We start from the raw sequence: 18,028 nt of genomic DNA, 5'->3' as shown, positions 1-18,028 counted from the left end.
AATATTTGTTAATATTTAGTCAAAGAGTCTCCATTTAAAACTGTGCTCAATTAGCTATTAGCTCCTGTTTGCAATGTTCCTCTACAGATTACTTTGATACTGAAAAAAAAGATCACCGTGCACCTTCCCAAATTAACTTCCAAGAAAACTGGACAGATGTCTTAGTTCCTGTGAACATTGAGGCAACAGGAGCCCAACAACAAACTGGTTAAAACATGTTATTCTGAAATATATCTCTGAAATGTCTTTCAGTCAGAAGTTTATGACTCTGTCTTGTGGTCATTCTGTGTCATGACAGATAATTATTGGCTCCATGACCTACAAATAATGGAGATATGAAGAAAACGAGTACAAAACCCTGAGGACTAATAATAATATTAACAATAATAAAATGTTCCAAACCACCTTAGATTTCAGAGCGGTTCCCTAAAAATAAGATATTCAATTTGTACAATGCATTACCTTCGACTTTATAGTTGAATACTATTGGCAGTATATTATACAAATGGTACATTGTACTGCACATCATTTTGATGACGTATATAATGTCTATAACATATTTTATGAGATAAGATAAAAATGAAAAAAGGGGAAATTCGGTTGTTGCAGCAGCAGAACAAGGACACAAATACAGATAAATAGAGAAAGTTAAATAAATAAACAGAACTGATATCAATACAAAATGGTACATTGTGATATAGCATGGGAGATATAAGATGTATTATGAGTTGAAATGTAGTAATATAATAATATATAGAACAGCAATATTACATAGAGAAGAATATATGGTCAGGTAATCCGGGAAAAGGTGCAGGTGTACATACATTTAACCATTTATTATCGGTTATTATTATAATGTTCTTCTCCGATCCTGACCGTGTTACACTGTGTATCTCGATGAATATGTCTGAATTAATTCATAACTACTCGGCGGTGATGAATGAAGTCAGTGTAGACGAGATCGAAAGTTCAAGAGGCTGCTCAGAAATAGAACTTTGACATGTGGCCCTGTGATTGGCTGAGGACATTTTAAATGTCCGCTGATTGGCCGGTCGCAGACCCGCCCGTGGAAGGTACCATTTCGCAGGATGGGGAGGACGTTTACAAAAAAATAAACGTATATCCTTACGTTCATTAAAACGTTAAAATGCTTATTATTAAATTAATTGGAAAGCAATGAGCGGGAATCTGGTATTCAACAATAAACGTTAGCGTTAATACCATAAAATATTACGACCCCGTCTATGGCCCGCCCCACTCGGCCTCTGATTCAGGGCGGGTCATGTTGTCGTATCTTTACACGCTAGTTTAGTTAGTCAGTCAATACTGTCTGAGCTGTATCTGATCAGGTATCGATATCTGGTCAGCAGTATTGGAGAGTACTTTCACTGGTACTTTTTCACCTTTCGGATAAAAACATGCTGCGCGTGAGGGCGGCTGTGAGCCAGTCTTGGAGGGGGTAGGTACCAACGCACGAGACTCCTTCACGAGACTCCTTCACCTCGACAACGACCTGACGACCTGACGACCTGTCAGCTAATGCTAAACTTAAAGACACTCCAGCACCTGTTACTATTCTTAAATACTTCTTAATGTGTCGGTGCTGACACGTAATTTGACGTTAACCTCAACCGTTAGTCTGGTTTACGTTATGTAACGTTAATAATAAACTCTAATCTGTGAGTGCAGCAGGTGAAAGTAGCTAAAGTAGCTGCTTTTAGCTTCATATGAATAACACTGTTTGAGCATTTATTCTATATCCATTAATATATGACGGTTAGTCAAAATGCTCACCAGTTAACCCGCTGGAATGCTCTTTGACTTGACTAGTTAACTAGTCAGACTTACTTACAGCGTTATTGCTAGTTAACTAGTAAAGTTGTGACTATTGTCTTGACATGTGTTAGTGTGTAAACATGCTCACTGGTCTCCTGGTTTATGAGCCGTATCCTGGTTGTTGGTCATATTTGGAGTACATCTAAAAACATGGTTATTCAGTCCCACCCCCCAACTACAAAGAAACACAAAACAACCACAAATAAACGGAAACAAAATACCAAAAAGTGACACAAAACTACCAAGAAAGATACGCAAAACAATAACAAAGAGATTTAAAATGACCAAAAATAGATGCAAAACACTTACAAAGGGATGCAAAGTTACCATACATGTTCGGAGTACATCTAAACCCGGTTATTCACGTCCCAGTTTGTGTTCCCATGCAGAGAATATGTGAAGAACATTTGCTGTCTCACAGGGATCATTCTTATTTCGTAGCCCTAAAACAAAGTAAAACAGATGAATGTAGCTATGTGAGACTAACTGGGGGGTGAATATCCACGTTTCCTGTAAACGTCTCATCCTGAATAAAGCTTTAGCACCAGGACAGGACTCCTAACCAGCATACCGACGCTCACAGGCTAAACAATCGTACAAATACATTGGCATCCTTACGTGTGGTGGGTTTGGGTTATTATCTGCCAGTAAAGAAGGCTCATGAGGTACAGTATGTGGCAGTGGGTGCACCAGTAACACCAGTAACACTAACACTTGGATACAACTCTACTACTACTTCTTCTTCTTCTTCTCTTGCTTCTCAGAACCGCCGGCTGATTCCGAGGAAAAGAACAAATGTTTGATTTTTCTGGGACATCTGTTAAAAGAGAGTTTGTTGTCTTTCTCCCTCAGTGTTCAGGCTTCAGAGAGAGATTTGGTTGCGTTTGAGCGAACCTCGTATGTATGAGAAAACCTATCATGCCACCAGCTGGCCTGTCTGCCCCCCCCCCCCCTCCTGTGACCTTCAGTTTATAAGGTTCACTCCAGTGTAGTTAATCATACATGAAGAGAGAGAGAGGACACCGGAGTTCAAGCTGTGATGAATCTAGACTTGAATTGTTCATCAGAAAAATTAAGACTGAAGTGACTCATCAAATTAAGTCACTAAAGCTCGACTTGACATATTTTAAATCCATTGTTTTGTCTGACTGACACTCTAAAAACAAAACAAAACAGCAAATCTCCACTTTTCAGACTAACACCAGAGAATGTTATGCTTGAAAAGAGGCAGAGCAGCAGAAAGGATTACAAGTCATGTGAGCGAGTTTAGTCTATTGTTCCCGTTTTGAATAATTTCATGTAAATCTGTCGAACCAGCAGCTTAATCTACTATTAACAACAGCTGTTAAAGGAACTCCAGACCTGTTTCTACTCATTTACAGACCTGTCAAACAGGCGTAACTTAACAACATCGCAGTCCAAATTAAAAAATCTGCATCATTAATGTTTTAAAGTCTCTCCGGATTCATCTTAGCAGTTTTCCGGAGCTCTAAATGTAGTTTAAGTTCATGCTGAAGCTGTTAAACTTATTACAGCTTCAACTCAAGTGGCTGGACAAAGTCTATGACTGGGAAACATGCAGTTCATGATCTTAGTTATGTTTGATCCCGTGTATTCATTAAAGGAGTTGAACATCCTCCACCACGGCCCAGACCTTTATGGCCAGTTTAAGGCCAATTCAGGTCAGAGGCCCAGCTGAACCTGCTTCCCTGCTGGATTATATAATACAGTACACGGAGTTTGACTGACTGTTTTTATAGTTGCATTAAACACAGTTTTGCGTTTGTTTGTGTTTTTGAAGGTTCAAAACGTTCCCTTGTGCGGCGGTGGAGGTGAAGAATGAGCCGATCCTTGGTTTCACCGAGGGGAGCGCCGAAAGAAAAGAGCTGCTGAAGGTTTGTTCACCTGAAACAATCCCAAAGACGGACCTAAGAGTTGATGTAATGACTTCTGATCATGCGTCTGGATTGTTCCCGCCGTAGGCCTTGGACAGTCTGAAGGGGAAGACGGAGGAGATCCCGTGCGTGGTCGGAGACGAACACGTGTGGACCAAAGACATCAGATATCAGCTATCCGTGAGTAAAAGTCAACAGAACGTATCACTACTGGCATCATTATTCAAACATGCATTCATTCACGTTCACTGTTAGAAACGACTGTAGTGAACCCGAAGAGACCCACACAGACCCATTTATGTCTTATTTTTATTTTTAGGGGGCGATAGCAGGTCAACCGTACATGCCTCATAGAAGTGGTACAAATCATCTGTAATTCTTCATTTGAGCTGCAGCTCAGCAGAGCGTTGAAGGTGTTTTAGTCGTATGTCTGTAATAAACATCGTGTTTTGGTTTAGTCGCCTATTCAAATGTTGAAAGTTTAAAGTGTTTAGGGGCTCAGAACCTTATGATGATAAGAACCATGTCTCAATGTCTCACAAGTTGTTTCAGCATTTTGTACGGTTGACGCCGTTCCACCACACAATTGGAAATTCATAAAACTGGTAAAAAATACCACAATAACACCCAGAGACCTTGAGGAACACCGTAGAGAACAAGAACACTGCTCACACGGCGGCGTTATTTTTCCTTGGCAATGTCATAACTCATTGACTTTCTTTGTTTCCTTTCAAAGCCGTTCAATCACTCCCATAAAGTGGCAAAGTTCTGTTATGCTGACACGGTAAGTTATTATAAAAGATGTTCTAGATCTTTGGGCTGCATTTATCATTATCTTTGGTGTATTTACACGTAGTGTAAAGATGCTATTTTCATATTTTATAACTGGTTTTAACTATTTTAACAAACCCCAATAACTAACTTTTATAAGCTTAATTGTACCAAATGTGGGACTTTGAAATGATGTTAATATTATAAACATAAAGGCCTCTATCCTGAACGTGACAGGAGCTGATCAACAGAGCCATCCTGGCGTCCGTGGCAGCGAGGAGAGAGTGGGACCTGAAGCCCGTCCAGGACCGAGCCCAGGTCCTCTTCAAGGCCGCCGATGTCATCGCTGGACCCAAGAGAGCCGAGGTCCTCGCCAAGACCATGATCGGGCAGGTACAGGAGACACGGGGGGCAAACTCTCTGGGGGTCTGGCGCCGTCACTTTAGAGCCGAACAACATGGGAAAATAATCACACTTGTCATTTTTAGACAATATTGCGATTGTTTATTTTTTCCTCTTTAAATCGCAGGTTTAAAAAAACGGCGTTCTATTACATCACAATGTCTGTTTTTAAATGTGATTAATGGCTCAGCCCGACGTCACTTTCTCCAAAAGTCGGTTTTGAATTCAAACTTATCCTTTTGAACGCAACCCAAACAACGTAGCGAGGCACCGTTAAACACACTCGCCTGTGATGAAAAAACCCTTTTGTATGCATTGATATTTAATTGTTTATCTGTCTTTGTGGCGCAGGGTAAGACGGTGGTCCAGGCGGAGATCGACGCCGCTGCAGAGCTGATTGACTTCTTCAGATTTAACGCCAAACATGCCGTCGAGCTGGAGAAACAGCAGCCGCTCGACGCCGAGGGAAGCACGAACACCATGCTGTATCGTGGGCTGGAGGTTATTTATGAACTTATTAATAAATGTTTGTTTACGGTCTGAATAAATAACCCAGAATTAGTGTTATTGTTCTTTAAATGGAACAAAATCAGTGTTTTGTTTGATTATATGTCAGGACTGGGTGTTTGCAGAGCTTTTTATAACATTGTCCAATAAATAAATGTATATTCACTTCCTGTTTATCTACATTCTTTCCCCCTCAGGGGTTTGTAGCAGCCGTGGCTCCTTTTAACTTCACCGCTATTGGTGGAAACCTGGCAGGAACTCCTGCTGTGATGGTGAGTGTGATTATGTCATCTTCTGTGATTCAGCTCAGGAGGAATGCATTCAATACAGAGGGCATACTCCGGCGTCTTTTGGACGATCAATATACAAAGAGATTCTCACTGAAGGCGTGTTGCCGTCTGTTTTTTGTTCAGGGTAACGTGGTGCTGTGGAAGCCCAGCGACACCGCCATGTCTGCCAGCTACGCCGTCTACAAAGTCCTGAGGGAGTGCGGCCTCCCGCCAAACATTATCCAGTTCCTACCAGCCGACGGTCCCGTGTTCGGAGACGCCGTCACCTCCTCTGAGCACCTGGCGGGCATCAACTTCACCGGCAGCGTCCCGTAAGGAGATCTCTTTTACTGGGAGTTGTGTTTTCAGATGTGCATAAAAGTTTGGCTTAAACACCAGCTCTATTCGTTTAAAACTTCATCGCCACTTTGCACTTTGAGCTGCTGCACAGACATGAACCACAACACATGCTGCTTTACCTGGTTAAAATATGACTCGGTGTGTCATTGAAGGGGAAACTCATTAACTGAAATGTATCTTCTTCTTGTTCAGGCCTTGTAAACACTGCAACTTAAAGGGATAGTTCGGATTGTTTCAAGTCTTTTATTACGTATTTTAGACGCCTAAAAAAAATAATCACTACCAGTTTCCCGTCAGAAAGGTCTGTCTGACAGCAAAGTAAAGAGGTGAACGTATTATATACTGTAGCAACACACTGACTATGGAAAAGTACCTCACACAACCACACTTCAAAATATCAGTCATATCCCTTTAAAGTCATATAAGATAAATGTTAAAGCTTAATGTTAATATGGCATCACAGTGTCTGTAATATGGCTTTGTTAATCCTGTGATGTGTGTGTATGTGTATGTGTATCTATCTATCACACCATATAAATGCTTTAAATTAAGCTCTTCTTGTTTTTGGGGTTTTTTTAGGACATTCAAGCGTCTTTGGAAGCAGGTCGCTCAGAACCTGGACTCCTACAGGACTTTCCCTCGACTGGCAGGAGGTGAGCAGAACCTCTGAAACGAGACAATCAGTCAGAAAACAGAGAGTGATGGTTCATACACACTGACAGAAAATAAATATATATATTTATCATGAGGAGAGGATTCAACCAAATGTTGAACAGTCGATACGTTCTTCAATATATACTAAACGTACATCAAATAAAACGTAAGCTTGACATTTCTCGTAATAATAAACTTTATTTATTTATCACGTCTCTTAACTAGGTAACAAAGTGCTGAACAGAAAATATCAGATATAAAATAATAGAAAAGAACACAAACAGAAGGGTCATAAAACCATAATAAACATAACACTAGAGGATAAAATATAATGGCCAGAGAGGGATGATTAAATCCAGCAACAAATGAAATATTCATAAGCGGTTTCCTGTAAAAGAACCTTTTGAAGAAGGGATTTCAAAGACACCGATGATCTGATTGAAGTCAAACTGACTCCAGATCAGAGCCAGAGTCTGTCTTTCCTTTAACACATGTTGAGAGAAGAGTTTTCTGTTCACACTTTCAGAGTGCGGCGGGAAGAACTTCCACTTTGTCCACAAGTCTGCGGAAGTGGAGAGCGTGGTGAAGGGAACGATCCGCTCAGCCTTCGAGTACGGAGGTCAGAAGTGTTCCGCCTGCTCCAGGATGTACGTACCGGACAGCCTGTGGCCGCAGATCAGGGATCAGCTGCTGGACATTCACCGGCAGCTCAAAGTGGGAGACGTGAGTACTACTAAAGTACTACGTTCACTAGCAGCTCACAGTGGGAGAAGTGAGTACTACTAAAGTACTGGTAAAGTACTACGTTCACTAGCAGCTCACAGTGGGAGACGTGAGTACTACTAAAGTACTACGTTCACTAGCAGCTCACAGTGGGAGACGTGAGTACTACTAAAGTACTACATTCACCGGCAACTCACAGTATTGGATGTGGATACTACTAAAGTACTAAGTACACAGCAGCTCACAGTATTAGACATGGATACTACTAAAGTACTAAGTACACAGTAGCTCACTGTGGGAGGTGTGAGTACTACTAAAGTACTGCGTGTGCTTGTAGGAGCTCAGCTCCGACACAGAGCAGAAGAGATGCAACAGTGTGACGATAAATTACACCAGAACGTTAAAAAGAAGCTCATCAATACTTTGGTGCCCGTTTAATACCGGGAATCGAAACCCATCAACGTTGTTAATGATTAATTATGTTTCTGTCCTTCAGCCTGTTGAAGACTTCGGCACCTTCCTCTCGGCTGTGATCGACGACAAGGTGGAGCTTCCTTCTACCGCTATTTCAAAATAAAGTCCTCTTTTTATTGTGTTCTTTGTGTTTTATACTCACTGCACTCCCTCTTCCGTGTCCTCCTGCAGTCGTTTGCTCGGATAAAGATGTGGCTCGACCGCGCCAAGTCCTCCTCCGGTTTGAAAATCGTCGCTGGCGGAAACTATGACAACAGCAAGGGTTACTTTGTGGAGCCGACCATCATCGAGACCACGGACCCGCGGGACGCCATCATGAGCGAGGTGCAGACCGCTCATCTTCACACACACACACACACACACACGGCAGAGTGTACGTTATGTTACAAACATTCGTTGTGTTTTTTGTGTCGTGCAGGAGATCTTCGGGCCCGTTCTTGCCGTTTATGTGTATCCAGAGAACGACTACAAAGAGGTGCTGCAGCTGATAGACAACACGTCTCCCTACGCTCTGACGGGAGCAGTGTTCGCTCAGGACCAGTGAGACACGTTTATCTACACACACACACACACACACACACACATACACATGCATGTGTAAGACGGGGACCAGGATTCATCGGGAGACTTAGAGGGACACGTTTTTTATCAGGAGTCTAGGCATGTTTTAACTCATCGTTCAGGACATAACGGAGAAAAAATATATAAATCCACTTAGAAAACGCTGCAGAGTTTGTTGTGATTCATTCATAACATGTTTGTTTGTGTTTTGCAGGAATGTGATTGACGAGGCCGCTAAAGTCTTGAGAAACGCTGCGGGGAACTACTACGTGAACGATAAATGCACCGGCTCCGTTGTTGCTCAGCAGCCATTTGGTGGAGCCAGAACTTCAGGTAACAGTTGGTTTTAATATCAATAAAATGTATTAAGTATTATTACAACGATAATTAATAAAGAATAATTAGAATTAGAATAATTCTATATATATATATATATATATATATATATATATATACATACACCAATGATGGTGTGTATCTTTATTGTGGATGGTGACCAGGCAGAAAGAGTTGATTAGTGACGTTTGTGTAAAATGTAAGAGTTAAGGGTTTTAACAAATGTATTCCAAATTAAATCACAGTCAGTGTTTTTTTATTTTTGTATGTGTTGGATTAGTAGATTTGTAATACTGATTTTACGTCTTGATTTTCAGTTCATGAGGATAGTTTTCTTGTTTATTAGGTCTGTGGAGAGTATTCTACTGGATACATTGTTTAGCTTCATGTTGGACACGTCAGAGTTGGATTTACTCTTAATATATTCAGAATAAATAAATAAATATAAACTGAACTTTCCTCTCTATCAAGGAACGAATGACAAACCCGGAGGTCCACACTACGTCCTGAGATGGACGTCGCCGCAGGTGGTCAAGCAGACCCACGTCCCCCTCACAGACTGGAGCTACTCCTACATGGGCTGAGTCCAGTGCTGCTGCCTGCTGGTCCAGTCGGAGCCCCCCCCTCCCTGCACCAGCTGATTCTCTAATCGCCAACAACAACAGGTGGACTTTCTGTGACATGAAACGAGGAGTCTTGTGGACACGAATGGAGCAGAATCAGCAGCAGAGTGGTGAGAAAGTCTTCCGTCCATCAATCTGGAGCTCCGTGGTGACGATCCTCTGCACACTTTATCCGCTCGTTTTCTTCGCTGTTAATTAGTTGCCGTCCAACGATGTTTGTTGTCAAAGAAAAACTGTCTATTGATGCTCAACTATAAATATATATATATTTTAATTAGTGCTGGGTAACGATTAAAATTTTTAATCGTGATTAATCGCATGATTTTTTTGCGATTAATTGCATTGTTATGCGCAAAATTCAATAATGAATTCAAAAGTAGTGTATTGCGCACTTTTATTTTGAAAGTACTGCTATTTGAACAAAAGTGCAATAACATTTGGTTAGCAAACACCTTAAACAAATCAGGTTCTTTTTAACAGCAGTATTCTCTTTACACAGTAGCAGTTAAAATACAGTTATAATGATTCTGATGATAGATATTCAGCCGGTGTTTTGGACTGTTGGTTAAAAACATTTGAAGATTTCAGCTTGAATGATTAATTGAGAGAATACCTGAAAGATTTATTAAAAAAATGAAAATAACTGTAAGTTGCAGCCCCACATCGAATTCAAATATTATTTTAGGTCAATATCGGAACATAACAAGTTTTCCTCTATGTTACGTCTCTGAACACAAAGGCCATTAATGTCTCATATCTGTTAGTGTAAAGTTCATATATTCTATATCATTTCAGAGATCTGTGTGAAACAGTTTGTTTCCTCTTTTGTCCCAAATTTGTTAGATTTATGTGTCGCGGTGAAATGTGTCCTCTGATTAACAAGCAAGATTATTAAAAAACATAAATACACAGCAGTTATTTTCAGTGTAATTCAAGTCAGCTGTGAAAGTGTCTTGAAGTTTGAATTTGATGACTTTAATGTGTAACCTGCTGTGATTTCCCTCGTTACATGTTGTAATGTCACTTTGCATTTTTAAAGTGATGAAAATGTTCATAATGACTGACATTTCTGCTGGTTTGTCTTTTATCAAACTTTATGAGAAACAAATATTTTCTGAAGAGTATTTTATATTTGATCTCTTGCTGTCCTCAATCAAATGCAGCAGAATGTTATTTTCAGAACGTGCCTGCTTTAGTAACTGTGAAAGACTGTAGATAGTTCATTTTTAACAATAAATATTAAATTATTACTATCTTAATTTGGGCTAATTTTGTTGTTTCTCTGCTTCTAATCATTTATTGGTTTTGATTTTTATGTATATATATATATATATATATATATATATATATATATATATATATTATGGCTGTATTATAGTTTATAACAGTGAGGGGCCACAGTCCATGGGGCCACAGTAACGCTGCTTTAACAAGGTCATAGCCAAAAATCAAATTCCTTCTCTCTGTTGTAAATTAGTCAAATCTGACCACACAGACATGAAACACATGTTTTTGACGTACACTTTCCTGTGATATCATTATCTCCGATGTCCGTCCTGAACAAACCTCCATGAATCAGCTTACGGATCTTTCATTCTACAAAGAAAAACATGAGACCATCTACAACCAACTGGTTGAAATAGGTCGGTTCTTCTCCCGGTTCTCCCTAATCTTCCCCTCAGACCTCAATAAATCACTGTCTGGCATGAAGACTCCGACCTGGACCCCAATACCTCCACTTTAAGCTTTGTTTGTACTCGTGCTTCTCCTCTGCAGACAGCGCACAAGCTCCAGGTATGTAAAGACTCATTGATACTCTCTGTGCTGCATTATTCTCCGAAACCCCAGAGGGCGTACAAATAAAATGTACTGTAAAGAAACAAAAAGAAGACGAGTGTAACTCATAGATATGCCCAAAGACTGTAGGTGGAACCGGCAAAAAGCCATAAACAAACCTCCACAATGACTATTATGTATCAGGGCCTTCTCTATTGCTGCCCCCTCCCTCTGGAACTTTCTCCTCCAGCACCTCAGACATTCTCCGTCACTCGCAACTTTCAAAACTGCACTTTAAGCTCACCTATTTAAATCTGCTTTTGACCTGTGATGCGAGTTATGTATGATTTAGTTCTGTTTACTACCCGATGCATTAGTGCACTCAAGCATACCTGAAGCAATTGGGTCTTCCTCTCTGCAGTGAAAACCAAAGATCCACTGAAAGCGATTGAAAATTTGTATTTCCATTTGTTGCAATAAATGGTGAAAAATCTATGACGAGAGTGTTCGTGACAAAACTTTGCTTTAGTTCAACTTATTCCAGTGTATTTATTTGCTGTTACTTTATACTTCCACTACAACATATGTATTTATTTGACAGCTATAATCACAAGTTAATCTGCTGATAAAGATTTTGGTTCTACTTTCTAATAAAACATCCTTCACAGATGATTCATAAGTTGTACTTAATAACTGTAATAATGGTTAATATATATTGTTTTATAGGTTACTTATAAGCCTTTAATAAGAACACATTTTGGATTGCCATTGAATGCTTTTCAATCTTTTCCATTTGGTAACAATGTAGTTATAAATGTTGGTAATCAAGGACAGGAGGAGCTGGGAATCGAACCCACGACCCTGCGATCAGTGGACGTCCCGCTCTACCTGCTGAGTTTGTGTACACCATGAAACAATACAACACTTTAGTTTTGTTAACCCCTTTATTATAGAAGCAAAGAAAGATCAAAATCATTTTATTCTTACAAACATGATTAAATATTAGTTGATACTTTACTTTGAAAACCATCACGTTAAAACATTAAACTTGTGTTCTTCTATTGAAACTTTAAAATTCTCCAATATCATGTTTCCACGTTACATAACCTGATCAGAGGTCTGATTGATTGATTATCACTGGTAGCATCGTATGTTAGAGTTTAAAGTGTTTCTATCAAACACACATCATCAATTCTTTGAGGTCTTGTTACTTAAAACTGCAAATATCTGACAGACAGAGATCAATAAAGTTTAAACTGAATTCATCATTTGTTTTCTCGTGCATGTACACAATCTACATAAATAGATGGACTCATATTCACTTTTAAGAAGTGAAGAGTTGTTTACTAATCACCACCTTCAGACTAAAGTCTATCAGACCTGTTGTTTTGACACAGTGGTAATATCTTCACTTTATCTGAAGTAGTAATGTATGGAAACATCCTCTCAGTGAAAGTGTGTGTGAAGGTGTGTATGTGTGTGTTAGTATCAGGATCAGAGAACGACAGCTTTCCTCTGTTCCAGTCCAGATTCACTCTGATCCTCTGGAGCTTCTTCTGCACTTTGAGATCAGTGACTGGAGCTGATGGTGACCATACTGAGTATTTACCTTCATAGAACAATATTCTCCATAATCCAGACTGTATGTTTCCCTTCCTCTGGACAGACTCTGCTAACACACCAAGTGATGAGCGTGTACTGTCTCCTACCTCGACATCCCAGCTGTGACTCCCTGAGTTAAATCCCTCAGAGCCCAGAACAGACGAGTGTTTATCAAACCTCTCTGGATTATCAGGAAGCTGCTGTCTCTCTCCTCGTCTCACACTGGTCAGATCTTCAGACAGGATGAGGTCTGGACGAGCAGTGTTTGGGTCCAGAATCACAGGAGTGTAGGAGACCATGTCCTTCATCTTGATCCAGATGTTGAAGGCCAGGTTGCCCAGGTGTTTGGCCTCGTCTATCAGAGCTCCTGAGAGCAGCTGTGGATCCTCCAGCAGGGGGCGCTGCTGGACTCTTTCCACTGCAGCCTTGTAGTTGTTCAGGAATGAGACGTCTTCAGCTCTCAGCTCGTCCTCTGTGGCTCTGACTGTGTCTGAAAGAGCTGCTATCTCTCTGCTCAGAGCCTCCATCTTCTCCTTCATCATCTGACTCTTCTGCTCCTCTTCCTCCCTCAGTGCAGCCATCCTGGCCTCCTCTTCCTCCTCTAGAAACTGGTGAAGCTTCTTAAACTGCTCCTTAATCTTCCTCTCTGTGCGTCGGGCCTGGACCTTCATGTGTTCTGCTGTTTGATCAGACTTCACTTTAACTTCTTCATAAACCTTTAACTTCTCCTTTAAGGGCTCCAGAGCTTCCTGAAGGTTCTTCTTGTGTTGTCGAGCAGCTTCATCGATGGGTCTGAATCTGTGGTCGCTGTGTTTCTCGGAATCTCTGCAGACGAGACACACTGGCTGCTGATGGTCCAGACAGAAGAGTTTGAGTTTCTCAGAGTGCAGACTGCAGAGAGTCTCTGAAGCTCTCTGATGTCTCTCCTGTAAGAAGGACTCACACAGGTTCTTTAACACCAGGTTACAAGGTGGATTCTTTGAAGTTCTTCTCTTACATAGTGGACACTCCCGAGTTGGTTTCTGTCTCCACCAGCTCTTCAGACAGTCTTTACAGAAGCTGTGGCTACATGACAGAACAACAGGATCTCTAAAGACTTCATGACAGACCGGACAGCAGTGATCCTCCTCTGATCTGGAAGCCATTTAGTCTCTGAGTGAAGCTGAAAACACAGAAAGTACATCAGTCATGGCTCTCCTCCCTCCTCTACTAACTTCACTGTTTTTAGTCAAACTCACATTCAGTGTGTGGAGCGTCAGCAGGTTGAAGCAGCAGTGTTGTAGTTTTCCTCTTTTCTCTCCTGTAGATGAACTCACTCAGAGGAAGTTGTTAGTTTGGTCTGAAGGTGAATCTGATCGTCTCTCTCTCAGTCTGTGTCTCTCTAGCGAGGAAGAATCACAAACTGTTTGTCTCAGGTGAGTCAGGTGAGGGGTGGAGCTTTGTCACTCCTCCTCTGATAAACGCTTCACCTGTAACACAGGGGTGTGTTTCATTCCAAAGTTCCATCACCTCGTTCTAATACGAGGTGATGATTAACAGGTGTTATTTCATCTATATCGTACGGGACATTTTTATCTTCATGGAGCTCATAAAATATCATTCAGCTGTGATGGAACTTTGATCAGTGAAGTGTTGCAGGATTTTGATTTCAAAGGTTATTTCTCACATTGTAATGTAATAATGTTGAGCAAAGATCACACAAAACCAGATGGTGTTAAAGCGTCTCCATTGTGTTACAGAAACAGGAGAGTTCAATGTGCTGTAAATGTAGATTGTAAGGTGACTATTGAAAGATTCCATAATTATACATCAAAGAACAAGAAATGGGGGGAAAATACACAATACACAATATACATAAATATCAACTTTGGTGCCTGTTGTTATCCAAAGAAGCTGCTTGTGAAAGAGGCCGTCAAGCTGAAGGAGTTCTTTCAGGCTTTGTTGGTCCATTGGACTCCTGAAGTCACAGACGGGTATCAGGAGGAAGATGTTGAATGAATGAAGAGGAATAGTTTAGGGAGGCCATGGAGAAAGACTTTCAGTTGGCCTCAAAGAGGTTCAAGCAAAATGTCTGACGACTCCAGAGGGGGAGGCAGAGCTTTGCCCTCGCTGTTTCTCAGAAGATGAGATCTGCTGACCTGGACTAAAGATATTGTGTGATGGTAGAAGGATCACTCTGAGGAACAGTTGTAACCTTATTTACTAATTATCTGACAAAGACCTGAGGTAGTTTAAAAGCACCACAGTCTCAAGGTGTTGGGGTGGATGAGATTGCTACTGAAATGCTGAAGACTTGACATTGTGGGGCAGTCGTGGTTGATCAACTCTTCAGTAATGAGGGAATGTTTTACCTGTTCAAAGATGCTGGAACGGTCATAGGTGTTTATCCATCCAGTCTATGTTTTATGAAGCTGGAGAAGGTTGACAAAGGGTGCAGCCCATGAGTTGAGAGTTTCGGCATGGTGACCTGAGGATTGCATCTTTACTTTTATGGATCACCTGGTTCTGCTGGTTTATCTAGTGAGCACTGGGCCAGTTTGAAACTGATTCTGAAATGGTTGGGATGAGAGTAGGAAGCCTCACTGCTGATATTGACAGAGTGAGTTTAGTAATCCCTTTTAATTTAAATAAATATATATATATATATACATATATAACTCCAGACCAGACTGTATCTTTACAATCAGACTGATGAACATTTTAATGAACACAACACATGAAGATATGACCACTATATATTTTAATTATGATCACTGGTATCAGATCTACAGTTTGTATAATAATCACCACTGTTTTATTTTCTTTGTTCATAATTTTCCTTTATTTGATTTGGCATCACATTTCTCTTTACATTTCATTCACATAAGCCACACTTCATACAGATCAATATATACATAACAACAACAACGTGTCTCCAGTTATAGACAGAACAAACTACAATAACATGACAGGTAACAGTCAGTGAAGACAGAGCCTGTAAATATAGTTTATAACACAAATACATGAATGAAAACTCAAAAAAGATCTCGACCCATCTGTTGTCACGAAGAGGCAAAACTTTATTTATATGATAAAATATCTTTTGTTTTGTCCGATCAAAGTAATCTCAGTCATTCAGTCAGCAGAGAAACTTAATTGATATCTTCTTACAGCTTACTGAAATTATCATAAAAGAAGGAAAGTTGGTTGCTCGTATATTTTTGTTTACATGGATCATAAGAAACCTGGTTATTTACAGTTATTATGATTCTAACAACATCCAGGTTTCTGATCACATGTGTCTTGATTTCTCATCATCTCATTTCTGTGTTTATATGCCACTTTTTCTTCCAACCTGAACTACGGAGCAGGATTTGGGGTAAGCGAGGGGACGTCAGGGTTAACCCTGGGTTTTCAGTCGTACGACGGAGGTTCACTTCTTACCGGAGGTCTGAAAAAATACTGACAGATCAGATTAGTGCATCTCTAGTTTCCTGTTACAGTTTGCTGCTGAAAAGTAAAAACATAGAGACACAGGAGGTACATTTTAAGAAGGTCAATAACTGATAATCTCCATGTTCAGACTAAAGTCTCTCTCAGACCTGTTGTTTTGACACACAGACCTTCAGTGGTGATATCTTCACTTTATCTCTTGTGTGAATGTATGGAAACATCCTCTCAGTGAAAGTGTGTGTGAAGGTGTGTATGTGTGTGTTAGTATCAAGATCAGAGAACGACAGCTTTCCTCTGTTCCAGTCCAGATTCACTCTGATCCTCTGGAGCTTCTTCGGCACAAAGAGATAAGTGGATGGACCTGGTGGTGACCATGTTGAGTATCCACCCTCATAGAACCCTATTCTCAATAATCCAGACAGTATGTCTCCCTTCCTCCGTACAGACTCTGCTAACACACCCAGTCTCCAGTTTATACTGTCTCCAATCTCGACATCCCAGCTGTGAGTCCCTGAGTTAAATCCCTCAGAGCCCAGAACAGCGCTGCGTTTATCAAACCTCTCTGGATTATCAGGAAGCTGCTGTCTCTCTCCTCGTCTCACACTGGTCAGATCTTCAGACAGGATGAGTTCTGGACCAGCAGTGTTTGGGTCCAGAATCAGAGGAGCGTAGGAGACCATGTCCTTCATCTTGTTCCAGATGTTGAAGGTCAGGTTGCCCAGGTGTTTGGCCTCGTCTATCAGAGCTCCTGAGAGCAGCTGTGGATCCTCCAGCAGGGGGCGCTGCTGGACTCTTTCCACTGCAGCCTTGTAGTTGTTCAGGAATGAGACGTCTTCAGCTCTCAGCTCGTCCTCTGTGGCTCTGACTGTGTCTGAAAGAGCTGCTATCTCTCTGCTCAGAGCCTCCATCCTCTCCTTCATCATCTGACTCTTCTGCTCCTCTTCCTCCCTCAGTGCAGCCATCCTGGCCTCCTCTTCCTCCTCTAGAAACTGGTGAAGCTTCTTAAACTGCTCCTTAATCTTCCTCTCTGTGCGTCGGGCCTGGACCTTCATGTCTTCTGCTGTTTGATCAGACTTCACTTTAACTTCTTCATGAACCTTTAACTTCTCCTTTAAGGGCTCCAGAGCTTCCTGAAGGTTCTTCTTGTGTTGTCGAGCAGCTTCATCGATGGGTCTGAATCTGTGGTCGCTGTGTTTCTCTGAATCTCTGCAGACGACACACACTGGCTGCTGATGGTCCAGACAGAAGAGTTTGAGTTTCTCAGAGTGCAGACTGCAGAGAGGCTCTGAAGCTCTCTGATCTCTCTCCAGTAAGAAGGACTCACACAGGTTCTTTAACGCCAGGTTTAAAGGTGGATTCTTTGAAGATCTTCTCTTACAAACTGGACACTCCTGAGTTGGTTTCTGTCTCCACCAGCTCTTCAGACAGTCTTTACAGAAGCTGTGGCTACATGACAGAAGAACAGGATCTCTAAAGACTTCATGACAGACCGGACAGCAGAGATCCTCCTCTGATCTGGAAGCCATTTAGTCTCTGAGTGAAGCTGAAAACACAGCAGACAGCACGTTAAAACAGGATTTCATTTTCCCTGCTGCGTAAAGTTGCCTCAGTTACTTTCACTTTGTGTTCTAAGTATTTTCTCAGTCAGCAGCAGGTAGAACTACATCAGTACTACTGCAGTACTCTAGTCCTTCTACCTGTAACTGTCCTCAGTTGAAGTCACAGCTTTGTAATGAAGGTAAATCTTACCGTCTGTCTGTCGGAGTCTCTTCTCACTGAGAACTGAACAGTAACAAACTGTTTCCTG

The 18,028-nt window shown here is 41.1% G+C and overlaps 4 protein-coding genes across 6 annotated transcripts in view; 1 reads left to right on the top strand and 3 right to left on the bottom strand.

The window, feature by feature from the left end:
- Positions 1-14,149, bottom strand: part of LOC306693846 (nuclear factor 7, ovary-like) — a 37,237-nt gene extending 23,088 nt beyond the window's left edge. For all 3 annotated transcript variants that reach the window (XM_079156500.1, XM_079156501.1, XM_079156502.1), the window contains exon 1: positions 14,028-14,149. The gene's annotated coding sequence lies outside the window, so the exon portion shown is untranslated. The remainder of the gene's footprint in view (positions 1-14,027) is intronic.
- Positions 1,322-10,664, top strand: aldh4a1 (aldehyde dehydrogenase 4 family, member A1). Its single transcript, XM_079156486.1, has 15 exons — positions 1,322-1,459; positions 3,638-3,731; positions 3,819-3,911; positions 4,468-4,515; positions 4,740-4,895; positions 5,256-5,405; positions 5,609-5,683; positions 5,825-6,012; positions 6,620-6,693; positions 7,221-7,417; positions 7,914-7,961; positions 8,063-8,215; positions 8,310-8,431; positions 8,667-8,785; positions 9,260-10,664. The coding sequence occupies exons 1-15, from the start codon at positions 1,419-1,421 to the stop codon at positions 9,370-9,372; spliced, it is 1,671 nt and encodes a 556-aa protein (XP_079012612.1). The 5' UTR covers positions 1,322-1,418; the 3' UTR covers positions 9,373-10,664.
- Positions 12,123-14,157, bottom strand: LOC306693848 (nuclear factor 7, brain-like). Its single transcript, XM_079156504.1, has 2 exons — positions 14,028-14,157; positions 12,123-13,951 (listed from the first exon to the last, which is right to left on the bottom strand). The coding sequence occupies exon 2, from the start codon at positions 13,932-13,934 to the stop codon at positions 12,552-12,554; it is 1,383 nt and encodes a 460-aa protein (XP_079012630.1). The 5' UTR covers positions 13,935-13,951; positions 14,028-14,157; the 3' UTR covers positions 12,123-12,551.
- Positions 14,158-15,618: 1,461 nt separating this feature from the next.
- Positions 15,619-18,028, bottom strand: LOC306693849 (nuclear factor 7, brain-like). Its single transcript, XM_079156505.1, has 2 exons — positions 17,971-18,028; positions 15,619-17,764 (listed from the first exon to the last, which is right to left on the bottom strand). The coding sequence occupies exon 2, from the start codon at positions 17,745-17,747 to the stop codon at positions 16,365-16,367; it is 1,383 nt and encodes a 460-aa protein (XP_079012631.1). The 5' UTR covers positions 17,748-17,764; positions 17,971-18,028; the 3' UTR covers positions 15,619-16,364.

Source organism: Pholis gunnellus (genome assembly GCF_910591455.1).
Source record: "Pholis gunnellus genome assembly, chromosome: 3".
Classification (NCBI taxonomy): domain Eukaryota; kingdom Metazoa; phylum Chordata; class Actinopteri; order Perciformes; family Pholidae; genus Pholis; species Pholis gunnellus.
This window is presented reverse-complemented; position numbering and strand designations above follow the sequence as displayed.